The sequence below is a fragment of the Dermacentor variabilis genome, chromosome 1 (assembly GCF_050947875.1).
Source record: "Dermacentor variabilis isolate Ectoservices chromosome 1, ASM5094787v1, whole genome shotgun sequence".
In the NCBI taxonomy this organism is placed as follows: Eukaryota; Metazoa; Arthropoda; class Arachnida; order Ixodida; family Ixodidae; genus Dermacentor; species Dermacentor variabilis.
The window spans coordinates 33780474-33799342 of record NC_134568.1 but is presented as its reverse complement, the minus strand read 5'-3'; the positions used below and the strand labels follow the sequence as shown (position 1 = coordinate 33799342).

The following is an 18869-nucleotide window of genomic DNA, read 5'->3' as shown; positions in this document are numbered from 1 at the left end:
CGACCACTCAGAATCAAAGGCGGGAGTTTGACGTAATAGTTCTGCGGAAGCCCTCAAGGTGGAGAGAAGTAATATCCCGGCACCAGAGGACCATCCACACACTAACTACTGCAGAACAGAAGTACTCGATTAACAGAGCAGGAATGTCTATCTGTAGGTTGGGCCGTACAAAATTTCCGGCCGTTGGTTGGGCGGTATATAGCTCCGCAGTAAAACGTTTCAGTGTGGATATCCATCAGTTTATTATGTGCTATAAGCAATTGTAGAAGCATGAGACAGCGCTGCTTGCTTGCTCAGAGCAGTTCGTTCAGTTTCGCAAAAAAAAAAAACGAAAAAAAAACGCGGCAGCTGTTTCACAAAGTGCATTCTTCCTAGTCACACAGCCGAGCGTTTGAGGCGTACAACCACGAGCGTGCGCGCTGCTTGATCTATGCGTGCGGATATAGCGTTTCGCCGTCCTCCAGCCGACGTCAGCTGCGTGAGAAGGCCTCAGAAGCGTTGCTTCAGCCGGAAGACCCTCACGGCATCGTCAGCTGCCTTCACTCTGCAAAAAGGAAAGGGGGCAAACGGACGCATCTGCAGGCCAAACGTATATACGCTTACATGTGCTCGAAACAAATGTTTTACCTGAGGATCGCACAGGCCCTGTACTGGCCCTTTTTATGCTTCTCTTTTTGTCACACTGTCATAACAAGTGTCATATTTATTTCTTTCTCTCTCTCTCTCGATCTCGGTCTCCCTTCGTCGTTCTCTTCCGCTTCCAATGCATATTAATGTGCGGAACCATCCATAAATGTAAAACAGGTAGTAAAAAAAAAAAGGTGACAACCGCTAATGTACTGATCAACGGCGCTGATTAGCTAATCAAATTGATTTATTTTGACGTAGAATCTAATATAATGCGCAGTGGGCGCGACAATTTTCGTATCGATTTTACACTGGCACAGACATGCGTACCGTATAAAGCATGCATTAAAATTAATTTTAATTATTTATGTCAATATTTTCTCGTTGAAAAAGTTTATACTTCAAATATTACATTCCGCTTTACCGGGAAAAAAAGACAGAAAGGTGAAAGTTATATATGGGATCTATATATAGACAAAGACATAATATAGCGCCAGATCTAATTTCTTTTTAGTCGAGCAGTACGCATTTGCTAATAAAAAGACCGGGAACTGTTTTATTATGGAGAGAACACTGTTGTACTGCTACTTAGTTACGGCTCAGCTGTGCAATGACGCCTGAGACGACCTTCTACCTCAGCAAGGTCGGCAGTTGGGCCATTCGGTTGACATCCGTTTCGCTTTGGCCGCGAAACGGGGACAAAGCAAACATGCTCCGAAAATCTATTTCCCATTCGGAATAATTGACACTAATGCCAAATTATCAGTTTCTTTCTAATGTGCAAACGCTCGCACGATCTCGTTGCCACGCCCAGTTATTTTTCGTCTCTATATGTAGTTAACACACACGTGTGCACAAACGAAACGACGCACAATCGGCGCAGAGATGCGAACAGGGTATTATAATTTCAATTTGTTGTAATGTTCGCGCCAGCCGCTCATTCAGGCAACACGCTCTTCGCCCAGTGGAAACATTTCCACAAGAAGGGGGTGTATAGGTGCACACTACACTTGCAAGCACAGGATACAAGATAATTTCTGTGCTTCACATCATAATGACCGCCAGCCGAGACGTCCTGCAGCAAATGGTAAGGACACCACTCACCTCTGCATTCGCTTCGCTGATATTTTGGCCATGTGCGCTTCAAGATTAAGGAGCACCGATAGCAACGAGAATCCCAGCCATATTCCGATGTATCCTCCGAAGTAGCCGAAAGCTTCTACTATCTGCAGTTTAGAAGAGGAAAGGGCGAAAAAGAAAATAAGCTGTAAAATAGATGAGGTGTATAAATTGGCAAAAATCAACAGCCGCACTCCCTCAGACTAAAATGTACCAGAAATCGGTCTCAGGCAGGACCACTCACACTCGTGGGCTAACTCACATTCACGGAACCATGTGTTCAGACTAAGAGCTTTATGAATGCGATGGACTTTAAAAAAGAAAGTTACCGTGATCTTTCACTTCCCGAGAGCAGGTTGCGCGCAAGCGTACGGGTGTTAATCCCTTCTTCTGCATTGTGCGTAGAATGTTTTAAAAATGCTTTGATCGTGTGTAAGTGTGGTGGTTTTCCTCAAGGCTTATTCTTTGTTTGTTTTATTTCCGTTTTTCAATCTTTATGAAGTGTAAAGTAGTATTAGGAAAGATGAGGCACTGTAAAAAAAAAAAAAGCACAGTTTTGATTATTAGCAATTTGTACTATTCGCACTATTCATTTTCCCTTATTATCCTTCTTCCTCTTCTGGAGTCTCCTGGGAACGCCAAGCACGCGCCTTCTGCCGGACTTGTTCAGCTCGTGCTCTGCGATTGGCGACCACTTCAGGGTCGGTACGCTGGCTCTCGGCCTGCCGCCGCTTGCGTCGCTACTCCGCCTTTCTCGCTCGGCGTCTCGATGACGAGACAAACCCGGTAGAGCCCTGTGCGCCATTCCCTCCTCCACCTCCAGGCACCTTCCTGCTGTAGCGCTAACTTCGCTCGCGGCAACGCGCATAATTTCACCGATTTCACACACGGGGCATGTACACTTGCGCGTGTATATATATATATATGTTAAAGACTGCGTTTCTTGTACACTGGAAGTGCACTCAGGGGTGCCACAGGGGTCAGTTCTCGGTCCCTTGTTGTTCTTAGTTTATATCAATGACATCTATTTATCTGTTCAATTGCCTGTGAAGATCCGGTTGTTTGCGGACGATTGTGTTATTTATACTAGTGTAAACCATCACTCCGACCAAGTAAGACTTAATGACGCGTTGCACTCAATTAGCGTATGGTGTGAAACATGGGGACTGAAGCTAAACACTTTGAAGACGGCAGCAATTACATTTACCAACAAGAAAGAACCCTTCAATTTTGCTTATATTATTCATAATTCTTATATCATAAAACCCAGCGAGTGAAGTATTTAGGTGTTACACTCACAAGCAATTTAAGTTGGGAACCCCATATAGAAAACGTTTGCAGCAACGCGCTAAAAAAGCTGGCATTTTTGAAACGGAAATTGCTCCGTACTTCATCGACCGTTAAGTTAGCAGCATACAAAGCTCTTGTTAGACCAAAATTAGAATATGCGGATTTGATCTGGAGCCCTCATCAAAAATATTTAATCAAGAAAATAGAGAGGGTGCAAAATTTAGCTTTGCGGTTTATATACTCCACATACTCGCGTTTTTCTAGCGTGTCCGTTCTTCGCGACAGGGCGAAATTGAAAAAACTAGCTCATCGCAGAATTGTATCTCGCATCAAATTTTTATATCAGCTGTACCATGGTCATTACAAAATAGCGCGTGATTGTTATTTACCTGAGCCCCCCATGCGCTCTGCTCGTACAAACCACAACAAAACAGTTAAGCAACCATTTAGTAATCTTAACATCCATCAATATTCTCTTTTTCCCCATGCAATTTCACTATGGAATAAATTACCCGAAGAAGTAGTTAACGCTAATACAACAGAATCGTTTGTTCAGCTTTCAAATACCCTTTTCTTTGATCTCTAAATTGCCGCAATGGAAGCAGCTTCTTTTGCGTTACGCTTTTTCATTGTTATTTTGTTTACGTATGGCACTGTTGTATGTTCATGTTTATTCCTGTTACGTATAGTGTTACAATGATGTATGTACATGTTTTGTTGTGTTCTTAATTGCTAATTGGCAGTTGTAACTTACGTTGTTGCATGTACCCACTCCTGCTTGGGCCCGAATAGGGCCTGCAGTATTTGTAAATAAAAGTTATATATATATATATATATATATATATATATATTGTATAGGAATTTCTCAGGATCAAATAAAGTTCGTTGTCTGTCTGTCTGTGTGTCTGCGATAGGAATTATACGAGTGCTCGAGAGGCAATCGCACCGTCTTGCTTTCACGGTATCAAAGCGCATGCGTGACCCGCGCGTGGCGAATTAGGACTCCAGAGACGCGGCTGCAAATGCGGCGCACCATACTATACGCTCCGCTGTATCAACTCTATACCCGAGCCAGGGCAGCGTTCTGGCTTCCTATGCTGGACGCACATGTGACATTATCGTTGCTGCTGAACAGCTGTGCGCGCACCAAACTGGTGCTACGCACATTCGTCTGAGCGGAACGGACAGTAGTATGAACGTCGAGCTAAATCTATCGAATCTTTTCTTTGGGCGCTGACCAAGGCCAGCAGTTTTCCTTCGGTCTCGTCTTCGTGCATCGTCGAGACGCGACGCCCATAAGACGTGGCTGGCAGGGGACAAATCAGTGACAGACGGTCGCTACACCTTGCTACTGCTTTCAGTGCTTCGCCACCGGGTTAAACTGCCATTTTTGTAATGTAATGGATAAGTTATCGATTACATTTTTAAGAATTATTCAGCTATATTTATGGCAGTAGCAGGTGGCGGCGATCAATTGCATTTCAAGTTGAACGAACTAATTGTAATTGGTACTGAGTAAACTTTTTCCCTGTAACGTGTACAAGATTGCACAGGGCATAAGAAAGCTCCGAGCCCACACAACGTACACTGACATGGCACAAATATATTGACGAAACTTCAAGAGAAGGTCATATAGCATAATTTTTTTTTAAATGAAATCTCTTATGGTTCATTCACACCGGCGACTTGAGGAGGTCGCGCGACCATTTGCGACTCGCGATCAAAAAGCGACCGAAGGCGACTGATGTTCACACCGGCAAGCCCGGCTGAGCGCGACCCGCAAGTCGCAATCCCAGAGATTCGTTCTCAGCGATAACTCTCGGAATCTACACGGAATTAGCCGCGACGCGGGAGGAGGCCGGACGTAGACACATGAAAGATCACTTCCGGTGCGCCGCTGATTGGTTTATCAGTTTTCGGACCACGGTCGCGCGAATGAAAAATCGCGCAGAGAGCGACTGGCCCAAAATGGTCGCTTTTCGAGAAAAGCGACCGTTTGCGACTGGTCGCTTTGCGACTAACTTGGTCGCGCGACCACTGTCAGTCGCCGGTGTGAATGAGCCCTTATGCCCCCATTGAAATGCGGCCGCCGTGCACGGGAAACGAACTCGCGACCTCGTGTACAGCAGGAGAATTCCCCAGCAGCGGAGCCACCGCGTTGGATCTGGGCATGCGCACGCGCGTAGGTTCATTATTATTATTGTTGTTGTTGTTACTGTTGTTTAATGTTCGGATCTACTAGCTTCTGTTTCACTGTGGGTTCCACAGAAGACTATCAGGAAACATTGAACCTTGCACGTTTCTGACTCTTTCAGCAGGCATTTGCACTTTCCACAGAATTGGAAGTCTGTATAACTCATTTCCTCCATCTTGATGTATTTCAAAACGCGTTGTCTTCTTTCTGTTCCGAGCTTCACCCTTTCTCTTGAGCCTTCTTTCTAGCTGCCCTGCTCTCCTGTCTTCACATAGTTTTTCTCTTCTTCCGTATGTGTACTCCACCTAGAAACTGTGGGTTATTGGTGCATTGTTGCTTAATTATGTAGCTGCTTATCATGTTGTTTTTTACTTTTGTGCTTCGTCAAATTTTTCTTACCCCTTAAATTTTGTTGGAGTTGCCTTAATTGCTACCTTCTTTTGTTTTTGTTTCACTGTGTCCCAGCACTCAGACTTTAGTGTTGTTGCTTGGCACACAAATAAGTTATTGAGCGATCGAGCGATCGATGTCGCCACGCGCCGCGGTGGCTTAGCGGCTATGGTGTTTGGCTGCTAAGCACGAGGTCGCGGTATTGTTGGCACTCGGGATAGCGTTTAGGCCAGGGATCCTCCATGCCATAGGGGTGACTACGTCCGAGAGTAAGAGTGAAAGATAAGGGGTTTATTTTACATTATTTACGTATTGAGACATGTAGTCAGATTCTAGTCAAGACACACATGTCTGCAGACGTCATCACGCAGACGTCTGCATACTTCAGGGCCCGTCAGCACACCTCAAAGGTGTCTTCTTTTAAGCAGTTCTTCCTTCCTAGTTCCCTACACAAGGGGATTCGATGACCGTGTCGTGCCCAATCAAAGGGGTCGCACATATCGCAGAACTCCGGCTCTGATTCTAATCTTCGAAGCAAGGACGAGAAAGCCTGGAAACAGGTGTTCGCGCTCCTTCCACGATAGTCGTGAAGCTGGTACCTTGACTCTCAGTGACGCTCTTGTCAGGGTGAGGAGACTGGTCTTCACGCTCGATACCGCTTCCACGGAGGGCGGCGGATGTTGTCGCTTCTGAGCTTCTTTGCCTGTGCGTCACAGTCGGTGTTGGGCCCCGTCTCCACGTATAGGCGGGCGCTGATGAATCCGCGGGGGAAGCACCCAAAGAATGCGCGCTGACGAATCGCGGCGCTTGTTTCTCGACTGTCGCCGTCTGGGCTGCCTCGGGGGAAATGTCCAAGGAATGCTCATCGCCGACGTAACAATATCAAATCCCGGCCGCATTGGCCGCATCTTGATGTCGGCGAAATGCTAAAACGGCTGTGTCCCATGCATTGGGGACACGTTAAAGATCCCCTGGTGATCAAAATTAATCTAGAGACTTCCACCACGGCACGGCTCATAGTCAAATCGTGGTTTTGGCACGTAAAACTTCATAGTTTAATTCAATCTATCGGTTGATTGATTACGCTATTTCACGCTCCTGCACCTTTCGGGAGGCACTCGCCGTTCCAGAGACTGCGAAGTCTGTACAACGGTAATATTGTCCGTCTTTATATCTGTCGAAACGGTTTGGCTTCGTTCTGATCGGAGCCATCCTTTTCATTTAAGTTTATTCTCCCTCGCTTTTTACTCTATTTCCTTATCCCATAGTTTCGTCGCACAGCTTTTTTACCTTTTTTCTTTATTTCTCTGTGCGTCAGTATATTCAGACCTCCGGATGTTCTTGAACACAAAAATAAAAGATTTATTTATTTATTTATTTACGCAAAGCATATGGGCAGCTGCATCTGCTGCCACATCTTCGCCAGAAATCACCGAATTTTATAAAGGACATTTCCTTGTCATAGGAGGCACTCTGCGAAACCAAGGGAGTCCGATATAGTATTCGGCATGATGTGGACGGTGACTCTGCCGGATCAGCGCACGCGCAGATACACGATGCGCCCAGTACGTGACTCGCTTATATATATATATATATATATATATATATATATATATATATATATATATATATATATATATATATATATATATATATATATATATATATATATATATATGGGTGTTGAACGATCGCTGCCGTTTTCTATGTATACGCTCCCGACGAGCGGCAAAGGGGCGTAATTTGACGCTTCGCTAGCCTAAGCTTGTTTCTCCGCGACACTTGATCCACATTTGCGCGCGTGCGGGCGCGCACGCAAAGGTTCGTATATTCTGGAAAACGTGCGAATTACGCATGCGCCTGCATTTCAGCGGCTATATACGCACGTTTGCGCGCGCAGTTGCCTGTATAGCTGCCTCCATACCTGCTCGAGCTACTAGTGCGTCTGTCTGCGCATGTTTACCTTAACGTGTCTGCATCCGGATGTGAGCGTCATGGCGCTTCGTGCAGCTTGTCGTGCCTCGCATATACACCGATTTCCGGCCGCGCGGTGGCTTGTGGCTAAGGCGGTCTGCTGCTCCGATCGAGGGTTCGGCTCCCTGTCGCGACGGTTTCGTTTCGATGGGCGAGAAATGCGAAGACGCCTATGCGAGCTTCAATTGAGGTGCTCGTTAAAGAAAGCCAGTCGGTCAAGACTTATTTCCTTCTGTACTACGACGTCTCTCATGCACCCGATGTTGCTTTGGGGCGTCAAAACCCTCTAATTCGCGTATGACCTACATACCACGAAGCGAGCATACTTAAACTTAATTACAGTCGTTTATATACGCAATTTTCAAGCCGCACTCCCTACGTTTAAAAGATCAAGCGGCAGGCAAAAAATACCCGCGGTCTGATGTTCTCCGTTTGTTTTGTATTCTGACGTGAGGAAGCAGAAATTAAAATTAAATTATGCAGCCTTACATGCCGGAACCACGATCTGATCACGAGGCACGCCGTAGTGGGGGACACCAGATTCATTTTTACCAGCAGGGGATATTTAACGGGCACCTTAATCTAAGTTAGATGAGGATTTTTTAATACGTATAAATAATCTTTCGCGTGTACCCCAGCAAAAGCTGTCTGTCACGCGAGAAGTGTAATGCCTTGTATCCGCAGGACATGCGTAATTTGCGAAGACATTTAATCGCTATAATAGTGTAAATTTAAATGATTGGTAGCTTTATAAGCGATAAGTAACAATTGAAAACTAAAAATGAATTGATCAAAGCGAATTTTGTTAACAAAATTGTGTCCATAACGCGAGAAGCGTGACACCTTACTGATAGGGATACATAGAGCTCCATAGAAAATGAATGGGGAAGCCTATAGTAGGGGTGGGCCAACGTGACATTTGGGGTTGGGCCAACTGAAATTTGGGAAACAAAAGCAAAAGCTAACAGCCGGGAGCAAAAGAATGCTTGCGCATTTGTAGACAGTTCTCAGTATTTCGGCATATCTTTGGATTCCATCCCCGTCTAACGAGGCAGCTGCGGCCGGAATAACACCCGCGACCTCAGCAGTGCAATGGATGCCACTAAGCTATATTGCTGCGGGATAAGGAGAAATGGCGGCCGTGGTAAGCAAGTTCCGCGTGGGTATCCAAATGGGTTCCATTTGAACCTCGACCTTCTCTATTGTGCAGTTCGCGAACCAGTCGACGAGGGACACACCTAAATATAAGTGCATTTCTGTCTCCAAAGTATGCACTACAGGTACTTAGTTCAGAGATACAACATACACAGATGCTGGACCGTCAGCATATCTAAATACCTCGAACGAACTATTTTGGCATGTCATACGGGCCCAGTGTTGATGATTGCAGAGATAGTCCCTATACGTTGGCTTTTTCTTCTTCTTGGTTTTAGCCTAAAAAAGAAACGCGCACACCTTGCAGAACTGCCCCAATACCCGCCGCGGTGGACCAGTGGCTCAGCTGCTGAAGACGAGGTCGCGCGGTGGCCGCGTCCACATAGAGGCGGAATGCAAAAAAAGAAAAAAAAGGGAAAACGCTCGTGCAGCGTGCTTTGGGTGCACGTGATAGAACCACGAGTGGTTAAAATCAATTCGTATAGGCCTCCACTACAGCGTCCCTCTCAACACACTGTGCAGTTTTGGGACGTTCAAGCGACAGAATTTACACCGCACCGACGAGCCGACATGGCGAGCCACGGCTCGTGATGCAATGAGGAGCAAAAGAAATCACGCGAACCATTGCTCCTGGTGCATATAGCGGGCAACATAACAGAACACACTTGCGCGGTTTAGCTGCGTGCCTTACGTCAGAGGTTTTGTTCCGTTCTTACCGAAAGATTAGGCTGATACTGCAGGACTCGTTGCGTATCGGAGGAAAATTTTACCACGAAGGTGAACTTGTCTCTGCAAGGACAGAAGAAAAGCTGTAATGAGAATTGGTTCGCAGCAAGTCGGCACGAATTGCATGTGGATTGCACGAACAGTAGGGAAGACGACAGAAAATAGGTGCAACAACAGAGCGTTCAGCTCCGCTGGCCCCCTGCAGCCATCACACCTCTGGCAACATGAATCTAAGCACCTGATACGGCTTAATCAGAGCCGAGTTATAAGACTGAAATATTTCTGCCTCTCTCTCGCGTTCACATCTCTTTTCAAAGGCGCCGCACCGCGACTCGGAACTATGATGATGGATACGGAGGGGCAGGGGGGTGGCGCCAGATAACTTTAGCCGAGGTATAAAAGGGAGAGAGACATATTTATTATGATTGCAAAACAAAGACGTCGGCCTCAATCAACGTTCCTACTAGCCAGCATGGGTGAAGGAAGCCTTGAGCGAAATATATATATATATAGAGAGAGCTGTTGATGATGAGGATGCTCGGGTGAACTTGAGCCTTCAATATTCTTCCCACTCTCAAATCTAGTCCGCTCTGGTGCAAGAATTCGATTGCAGCCTTGTAAGGATTGGGGGCTCAGTCCCATCGCTCGTAACCCGTTGTCAAGATTGGAGTCCGGCATGAATTCGAAGGTAGCTGGCCCATGCCGTCGTCCAACTTATCCACGCTGAGGACGTTGATGAAGGGAAGGACTGCTTCTCCTAGAGAACGAGGAATATGGGTTTATTTACAGTATTTACATGCAGCTCATCAGTCTACCATGACTGCGAGAGAAAGTGCGTCAGTCTAACACGACTGCTTGAGAGAGTGTGTCGAGCATCCGCACAACAGCGGTTTAAACATGCCGTAAACATGCATTGTAAACATGCCGCCTCTCCCCGGGACGGCTTACGCGCGCGCGCGCGCGCGTAAGCCGTCCCGGGGAGGCGGCACACACACACACACGCACACGCACACGCACGCACACACACACACACACACACACACACACACACACACACACACACACACACACACACACACAGACACACACACACACACACACACGTTCACGGTCCGGAACCGACGTCACACGTACTTCGTAGAACTCGGGGCTGACCCCCGCAGCGTGGCCGGGTGCCCCTTTGTCTTGCGTCTCGGACGGCGCGTGGGAAGGAGCCGCAGCCGACGTTCCCGCGGCAACTCCCCCGCTCGCGGCCGACCCGGTTGGCGGTGTCGTGTTGCGGCACAAAGCCTGCTTCGTCGAACTCATTCAGTCACAACGGCGACGAGGCTAGAGCGTAACGCCAACGAAAGTTGCCGCCCCTGTCGCAAGTGGCTGGCAAAACATGCACTTCAGCTGGCCGTTCTTAACAGCCAGCCTTTACAACATCTCGCCGACAAGAATGCGGCCAAAAAGTACGCCCAAGCATTCTAGGAGGATGCGACCCCGCTGTTAGCTATATTGTATGTAGCAATTCACGCTACTTTTGGCGTTTTGCCTAATTGAATAAATAGTGAAGCAAAATCAGGCCACTTGGCAAATATTAGCGTTAGGGTCAATCTTTCAACGACACAGTTGTGCAGCGTTTTAAAATTATCCAACTGAGAAGCTGCTACCGTCCTACTTGTTAAGTGTTAATTTCTTCTGCGTCGCAAAGAAAGTCCGCCAAATATGAAAAAAAAATAAAATAAAACAAAGCACGTGCCGTACGTGCGCGGATTGCGCGCGGCGAATGCAGTGCTCTCAAGCGTGCGTGCGTATGAACGAACACCGCGTTCATCCTGGTGCGCTGCCTGATCTGCGTGTCGTCGCTGTTACGAACCGCTGCGAGCGAAGCACATCACTGGCGTAAATTGCGCAGTCAACGCATGCGCCGTTGACCTGACGCTTTGTTGTAGCGGCAGCGCTCGTTCTCGAGCCTCAAGTGAGCGCTGTTTGTACTGTTGAACAAGAGCCAGGGCGCAAGACGGCTGCACCGAGATCTAGCTTGGGATTTCCTTGCGCCGATCCGACAGCTCACCAATCGTGACGCCCCGTGACGGGACTCTCCTAAGGGCGCGCGCTTTAAATTGCATTCATTATCGCTCTTACTTTGTGAAATGCCTCAAACTATGAATTTAGGGTTCGATGAATGACATTTTTTTTTTCTTCGAAAGGGGCAGGTCATCAGTGCAGCAAGTGTACGCCTCGAAGCGCATCATTCATTTCAGAGGAAGCGTTGGCCCGGGGGTTCGTGTCTAAATACACGGGAACGGAGAAGTCGTTTTTATCGGCAACCCCTTCTCCGAATTTGATGAGGTGTCTAGCATATAAAAGCAAAAGTTAAAATCAAGTTACTGTAGCAAAGGGATTCCTTAATTTAAGCCATCGAGTTTTTTTTTCACAAGTATTCAAAATCACGAATATGAAAAAAAATAACGTATGGCGTTTACAAGTCTAAATCAGCAATAAAAGCGATATTACAATTCTGTCAACTGCACCGAATACTACGTGTGAAGCGCACAAATAATAAGACTGATGTATTGCAGGCTGCTCTACGATATGCTACTAATATGTGAGCGGAACTTTTGCGAAACCCTCGTAAACACTGTAAAAGTTTTAGGTAAGCTGCAAATTCAGGTATAATTTTTTTCTCTTGAGATTGTTTAACAGATGCTGTTTATAAAACTGCGAAATCAATTTCTTGGTGCGGAGTTGCAGCTTCGTAAATTTCGTGCTTCAATTTCTTTTCTTTTTTAGTCCTTACCGAAGTTTAGGAATTTTGGCGAACCCTTTAAACCCCTAAATCAAAATTTCGCAGGCTAGAGTCAATGGAACTTATATTTTTGATTTATCTGAAGTAGAACACATTTCATTTAAATGGCTCCAGCGGATGTCTAACAAAAGCATTTGTACGTTTCACATTAGTTTGAGCAAGGAAATTGGAGTTGGCGTTGGAGTTAAAGGTTTCTCTTAATTAAAGTTGAAATTCGTGCTCGTTGGTTTGTCATGATCGCCAAATACTAGCGCGTAAAAAAAAGGGGGACGAACGTAAAGAGAGATACCCAGCGCCGTGTATGCGTCTTAATATTAAGCGATCTTGCATGTGCCATCGTATACAGGGTGTTTGTCGCGTCTGCTGGGTCGTTTTCGCGCCGATTAAAGCGGGCCAAACCCAGAGATGGTGCAAAGGCTACACGTACACATATATAGGCCGATCCCGAAGATGATGTAATGAAAACTGGGACGATAACCAGAGACAGTTAAATCCGCGGGCCCGTGGGTCGCTTGAGTCATCTGATTTTGGTAACCGCGTTCTTGCCGCCTTGCAAGGGTAGGCACGCATTCGCTGTGCTCCTAGACTCGGTGCAAAACAAGAACAGTTACACGCATGTTATCGCGATGACAAATGACACAATACTACTGCGACTAAATAGTAAAGCGCGAAGTTGGAAGTAAATTAAAGTTGCACACACCATTTGTCTCTTTTTGCACGGCATATAACTGAAACGAAAGCAAAAGTGATAGAGCGGCCATAATTTTTTGTATGTCTGAGCTATTCAGCACTGCTGCAACAGCAGCCACGACCAGCAAAGCTCAAAAAGGGTTCTCAAAGAAAGCTTCCCTTTAAAAATTTCGGGACCAGGAATTGAATTCACAAAGCTTTCCCCTCTTAACTGGTATTTTCCTGTCCGCCTTCGCTAATCACATATTTCCAACATCACGAGTGACTGACAGCTCAGTTCTAGCGTACGAACTTTTTTGCGAAGAGATTGCCTCAACGGCAACGCCACCACCGTCGGCAAGGTGCCGGTTGCATGCAACCGGCACGTTGTTACACGAGTCTCCTTTTTGATTCATTACGGTGTTGGTGTTGTGTATTGTGATGTTTATGCGGGAGGTGTGCATCATGTGGGAGCGTGTCTTATGCTGTGTGAGTGTGGGCGCAACGGTCCAAAGACCACCCCGGCATCTTATGGTACCCACCGTGTGGGTGGCGCTCGAGATGCGCCTGATGCCGGGGCAAATGGTGAAGGCCGTCACCAGCCTAGCAACAGTGTGTGTCGTGGGGGTGAGTGTGTTCGGTCACACGACCCACCCCGCATTGTATGGTACCCATCGTGTGGGCGGCGCTCGAGATGCGCCTCGTGCAAGCGGCCTGTGTCCAATGCATGGACCGGCTCATTAGTGTTCATCGCCATCATCAGGCAGTGAAGCATGGAGGTTCCCTTCTATGCCGTGCGCCTTTTATAGGCTGGCTCAGCTCACGCATTTGATGGTGTGCTCCTAGTCTGCGTGTGCCCTTGTGTAGGCTGGCTCAGCTCACGCATTTGATGGTGTGCTCCCAGTCTGCGTGTGCCCTTGTGCGGCCGGGTTCTCGCGCTGCCTCGCTCGTTCCGCGGCTGCGCTCGCGCTCTCACGTTCGGTTGCGTGCACGTGATGGCATACTCACTTCTTCCTTCTCCTGAGCGCACACCATTGTGCACGAAGAACTGATTTTTGCATGTTTCGTACGGAATGATGCAGTGATTAATAGATGAAAGCTAAATCTCCTCATCGCAACAAAATATATGTGATCAAGAGCACAATTCTTTTAATAAAGCGAACCTACGTGTGCCTACTTTGCAGGGTTTGGGCTTGTCTATCTACTTGATCGGTCTTTCGGCGAATAAAGTGCACTTTACTGTTGCTCTATCTCCAGGATCGGGGACTCTAGTCGGCGCGCCGATCCTGGATGCGCTGTCATAGCAAAGGCGGCCACTACCGGAGACACTATATAGCGCGTGATCACGTGACTCAAGTGGCGAGGGATCTCCGCGTCTTGCCATCTTCAGTGGCAGGTAGGTAGTCGTTATGGCTCAATACGCTGTGTGCAATATAATCAGAAAATAAAATACGTTATGGGGTTTTACGTGCCAAAACGACCATCTGATTAGGAGGAACGCCGTAATGGGGGCCTCCGGAATAATTTGGACCACCTGGAGTTCTTCAAGGTGCACTTAAATTTAAATACACAGATGTTGTCGCATTGCCCACTCCCTTCTTAAGTGCGTCCGCCGAGGCCGGGATGCAATACAATTAGTTGCATGGCATTTATGTTACCGCTTAGCGAAAGCTTTATTTCAACACCTTGGTTAAATATGCATAATGTTTTTGCAAGCGGGTAAACGCTTATTTGAATGCCATTTAGCGAGTTTGGAGAGCTCCCATGTAACACCTAAGGTATTGCAACAGCTAAAATGTTACACTGCTATAACGGAAATTTTGAATATCATGCGGTTTTACGTTAACACCGACAGGTATGCCTTGGAAAGCATATTTAACGCCGGCGAACAAGACAGAAGGGAGACGACACCACAATACGCTGTTCTTGGACTTGGCCCCAAGTAACGCATTGTGATGTCGTCTCCCTTCTGTCCTTGTTCGCTGGCGCTAAGTATGCTTACCAAGTCAGTTTACCAACACGCCCAACAAATGGCAAGGTATGCCTGCTTTGGATAAACCTAAGGTGGTGGTGTTGCAGGAGGCGGGGTCAGCCTGGCATACATAGCCGGCAATTGTTCCGCCTGAGCCTGCTATGAGTGTCACAGTGTGTGTCACCAGGTGTCGAAGATCCCTGTGCCTCGAATGAAGGCAATCAGCAGTCGTTGCGCCCTCTTCCTGATTGCCGCAGGCCCTCCGGGAAAAAAATTACGGGGTTTTACGTGCCAAAACCACTTTCTGATTATGAGGCACGCCGTAATGGAGGACTCCGGAAATTTCGACCACCTAGGGTTCTTTAACGGGCACCTAAATCTAAGTATACGGGTGTGTTCGCATTTCGCCCCCGTCGAAATGCGGCCGCCGTGGCCGGAATTCGATCCCGCGACCTCGTGCTCAGCAGCCCAACACCATAGCTACTGAGCAACCACGGCAGGTACCCTCCGGGGAAAACGACGTCTTCAAAGGTCCTGTGCGCAATACCATTCTTTTGCAGGCTGTCGACCATCGCTTTCCTTTTTGTGTCGAACTGCGGGCGTATCCAAATGTGATGTTCGATGTCGGCGATCTCACCACAGAAGGCACAGTACGCGGAAGCGCATCGTCCAGTCTTGAATAACCAAGCCGGGGTGAACGCGGATTTGGTTCATGCAGATGCGGTACAACAGCGTTGCTTCTTCCCAAGTAAGTCCATGGATCACACAGGCTGAGTGTGGAGCCTGGTAGATCGCCCTAAAGTGATTGCGGATTACGTTCTTAGAGTTCTGAAATGTCTTTGGCGCTCTTACTTTTGGGACACATGTCGGTGCCCTGCGTGCAAGAGCGTCAGCTTTTTCATTTCCTTCAATTCCTACGTGGGATAGGATCCATTGAAATTTTATGGTAAATCCCTTGCTCATTAAAACTTTGATCAGTGCCAGATATTGCCTCGTAAATTTGTCTCGAGGTAGGCCACGGTGTCACTACGACACGCGATCCAGGCGGCCGGGCCAGGACACATTAAGGGAGGGTATGCAGAATGCCGCTGCGCAGCTGTCGGTCTGTGCACACAGCGACCCGTCTGTGTGCACTTAGGTGGCCTTGAAACAATACATGTGCTGAAGTGGTCTAGCACAAGAAACTTTGCTTCGGCAGTTGGAATGGTGCGTTTAGCCGGTAGATGGGGTACACTGGGGCTGCACGTAACGTCCGATAAAGACAATGGCGGGTCGAGGCGACTCCGTTTAGGCCACTCCAATCCTAAAAATCGAAAGGTGTTCAGCGCCGCATGGAAATGATAGCGAGTTATTGCTAGCCACCGGAGAAGCGCCGCGCCTGCGGGGGACTCGCCCAGCCTTGAAAGCTGCATCAGCAATGGCTGAGATGCCAAAATGCGGATTGGAAGAGACTCCGCTTCATTATTAACCTTCTTGTTTGAAGCCGCCTGAGGAACTCCCATCGCCAAGCGAAGTCCCTTTCTGTAACTGCTTCCAAGCGCTCGAATTAGCTCGGTGACGGTGATATCAGCGACAGCTGATATCGCCAAAAGGTGAAAAGAATTTAGTCAAATCTTAGTTGCCGGAATGACATCGTTATCAAGGAAGCAGATAAGGGTGGAAGTATGGCTATTTGGCCAGTAAAAAAGTATAAGCACGAGGCTTACAGACAACTAAGTAGGCTATGTAACGATGCGACATTATCCTACACACTGACAATTACCAACAGGCTGAAATCACTTTTTGCTGATGAATTAATAACACCGTCAGAATGCACATTTCTTAAACAAAGGAACAGAACTGTCGGGTGCTTCTACCTCCTACCAAAAATGCATAAAATTTCATCCACAGAACTATGCACCGCTACTATCCCAGTACGCCCGATAGTATCAAACAACAACACTCCGACAGAGAGCGTCTCCACATTCCTTCACTACTTCCTTGGTGACTTTCCGAAAACACTTCCGTCATTTGTACACGATACGCCCCACCTACTGAGAATTACTGATGACATTAATACTAAATGCACACTACCCCAAAACCTAATTCTCTCAACACTAAACGTCACAGCCCTGTACACCAACGTTCCAATCCCCGATGGTCTATCTTCGATAAAAGAAACGCTGTCGAAACACAATGCACAACGCTCTATTGAAGTCTACTTCTCTCTCCTTGAATTAATTATAACACATGACTGCTTCGAATTTGAGGAGAGTTACTGTCTACAAATACATGCGACAAGTATGGTTATGCCTGTTGTACCAACCTACGCGAACATATCTATGGGGATTCTAGAAACAGATTTGCTATCGCGCTGCACAGATAAGCGCCATGCATACCTACGGTACATAGACGACATATTCATAATATGGGGACATGGTCAAGACAGTCTAGATAAATGTGTAGCATTTCTAAATTCTTTTCACGCAATAATAAAATTCACATTATAATTTTCGATGGAGTGCTTAAACTTTCTGGACACAACAATACACATTGACAATAGGACACCAAAGACAACGCTGTATAGGAAACTTTTAGGCAAACAACAGTACCCAGAATATACGAGCCAGCATCCCGAACATTGAAAGCAAGGCATCTTTAAAGGCCAAGCCACACGACTACGTCGCATTTGCGTTGAAAACCAAGACAACAAACAACAAACATCTAATTTAGCAGCTGCTATCTTCCTACTTGGCATGTATTCATATTCTTCTGCTTCGTCAAGAAAACCCGCGAGATATGAAAAAAAAATGCACGTGTTCAATGCGTTCAATGCATAATAATTTTTTTTTCGAAATGAGCTGGTCATAACTGCAGCAAGCGTGCGCCCTCAAGTGCATCATTCATTTCAGATGAAGCGTTGGCTCGGGGGTTCCTATCTAAATACATGGGAACGGAGAAATCGTTTTTCTCGGAAGCCACACTGCAGCGAACTAGATTAGGTTTGTTGCATTTAAAAGGAAAAAAAAGTGAGTCTAGTGACCGTGGACAGTGAATTTTTTCGTTTAGGCCATCAGTTTTTTTTACTAAAATGTCTGAAAATCGCAAAATTAAAAAAAAAATAACACCTATAGAGTTTACAAGTCTAACTCACCAATAAAATCGATATCACAATTCTGTAAACTCCACCTAATGCTAAATCTGAAGCGCATAAGATTGATGTAATATGCCCTGTTCTCAGATCAGCCACTATATTTGAGCGGAATCTTTGCAAAACCCTCGTAAACGTAGTAACCGTTTCAGGTAAACTGAAAATTCATATATCAAATTGGTTCTGTTTAGATTATCTGACAGATGCTGTTTACGAAACTGTGATATATATCACAGTTTCTGCACCAAAAAGTGATATCACTCTTTGGTGCAGAGTTACAGCTTTGTAAACTTCGTGGTTCAACTTTTTCTTTTGCACTTGCCCGTTAGTAAGAATATATATATATATATATATATATATATATATATATATGTGTGTGTGTGCGTGTGTGTGTGTGTGTGTGTGTGTGTGTGATGGGCTACACCTTTCATTTAAATCGGGCCAGCGGATGTCTAACGAAAGCATTTGTACGTTTTACATCTGTTTGAGCAAGGAAATTGGAAATTGGAACCCGCCGTGGTTGCTCAGTGGCTATGGCGTTTGGCTACTGAGCACGAGGTCGTGGGATCGAATCCCGGCCACGGCCGCATTTCGATGGGGGCGAAATGCGAAAACACCCGTGTACTTAGATTTAGGTGCACGTTAAAGAACCCCAGGTGGTCGAAATTTCCGGAGCACTTCACTACGGCGTGCCTCATAATCAGAAAGTGGTTTTGGCACGTTAAAAGCATAAAAGAAAACAAGGAAATTGGAATTGGCGATGGAGTTAAAGGTTCCTCTTAATTAAAGCTGAAATTCGTGCTAGTTGGTTTGTCGTGATTGCCAAATA

General features: G+C 46.5%; 1 protein-coding gene across 1 annotated transcript; it reads right to left on the bottom strand.

Annotated features, from left to right (window-relative positions):
• Window positions 1–271: 271 nt before the first annotated feature.
• LOC142571302 (uncharacterized) lies at window positions 272–13973 on the bottom strand. Its single transcript, XM_075679587.1, has 4 exons — window positions 13915–13973; window positions 9466–9538; window positions 1732–1853; window positions 272–544 (listed from the first exon to the last, which is right to left on the bottom strand). Exons 1-4 carry the CDS (start codon window positions 13971–13973, stop codon window positions 490–492), a joined length of 309 nt encoding a protein of 102 aa, XP_075535702.1. The 3' UTR covers window positions 272–489.
• Between the last annotated feature and the right edge of the window lie 4896 nt (window positions 13974–18869).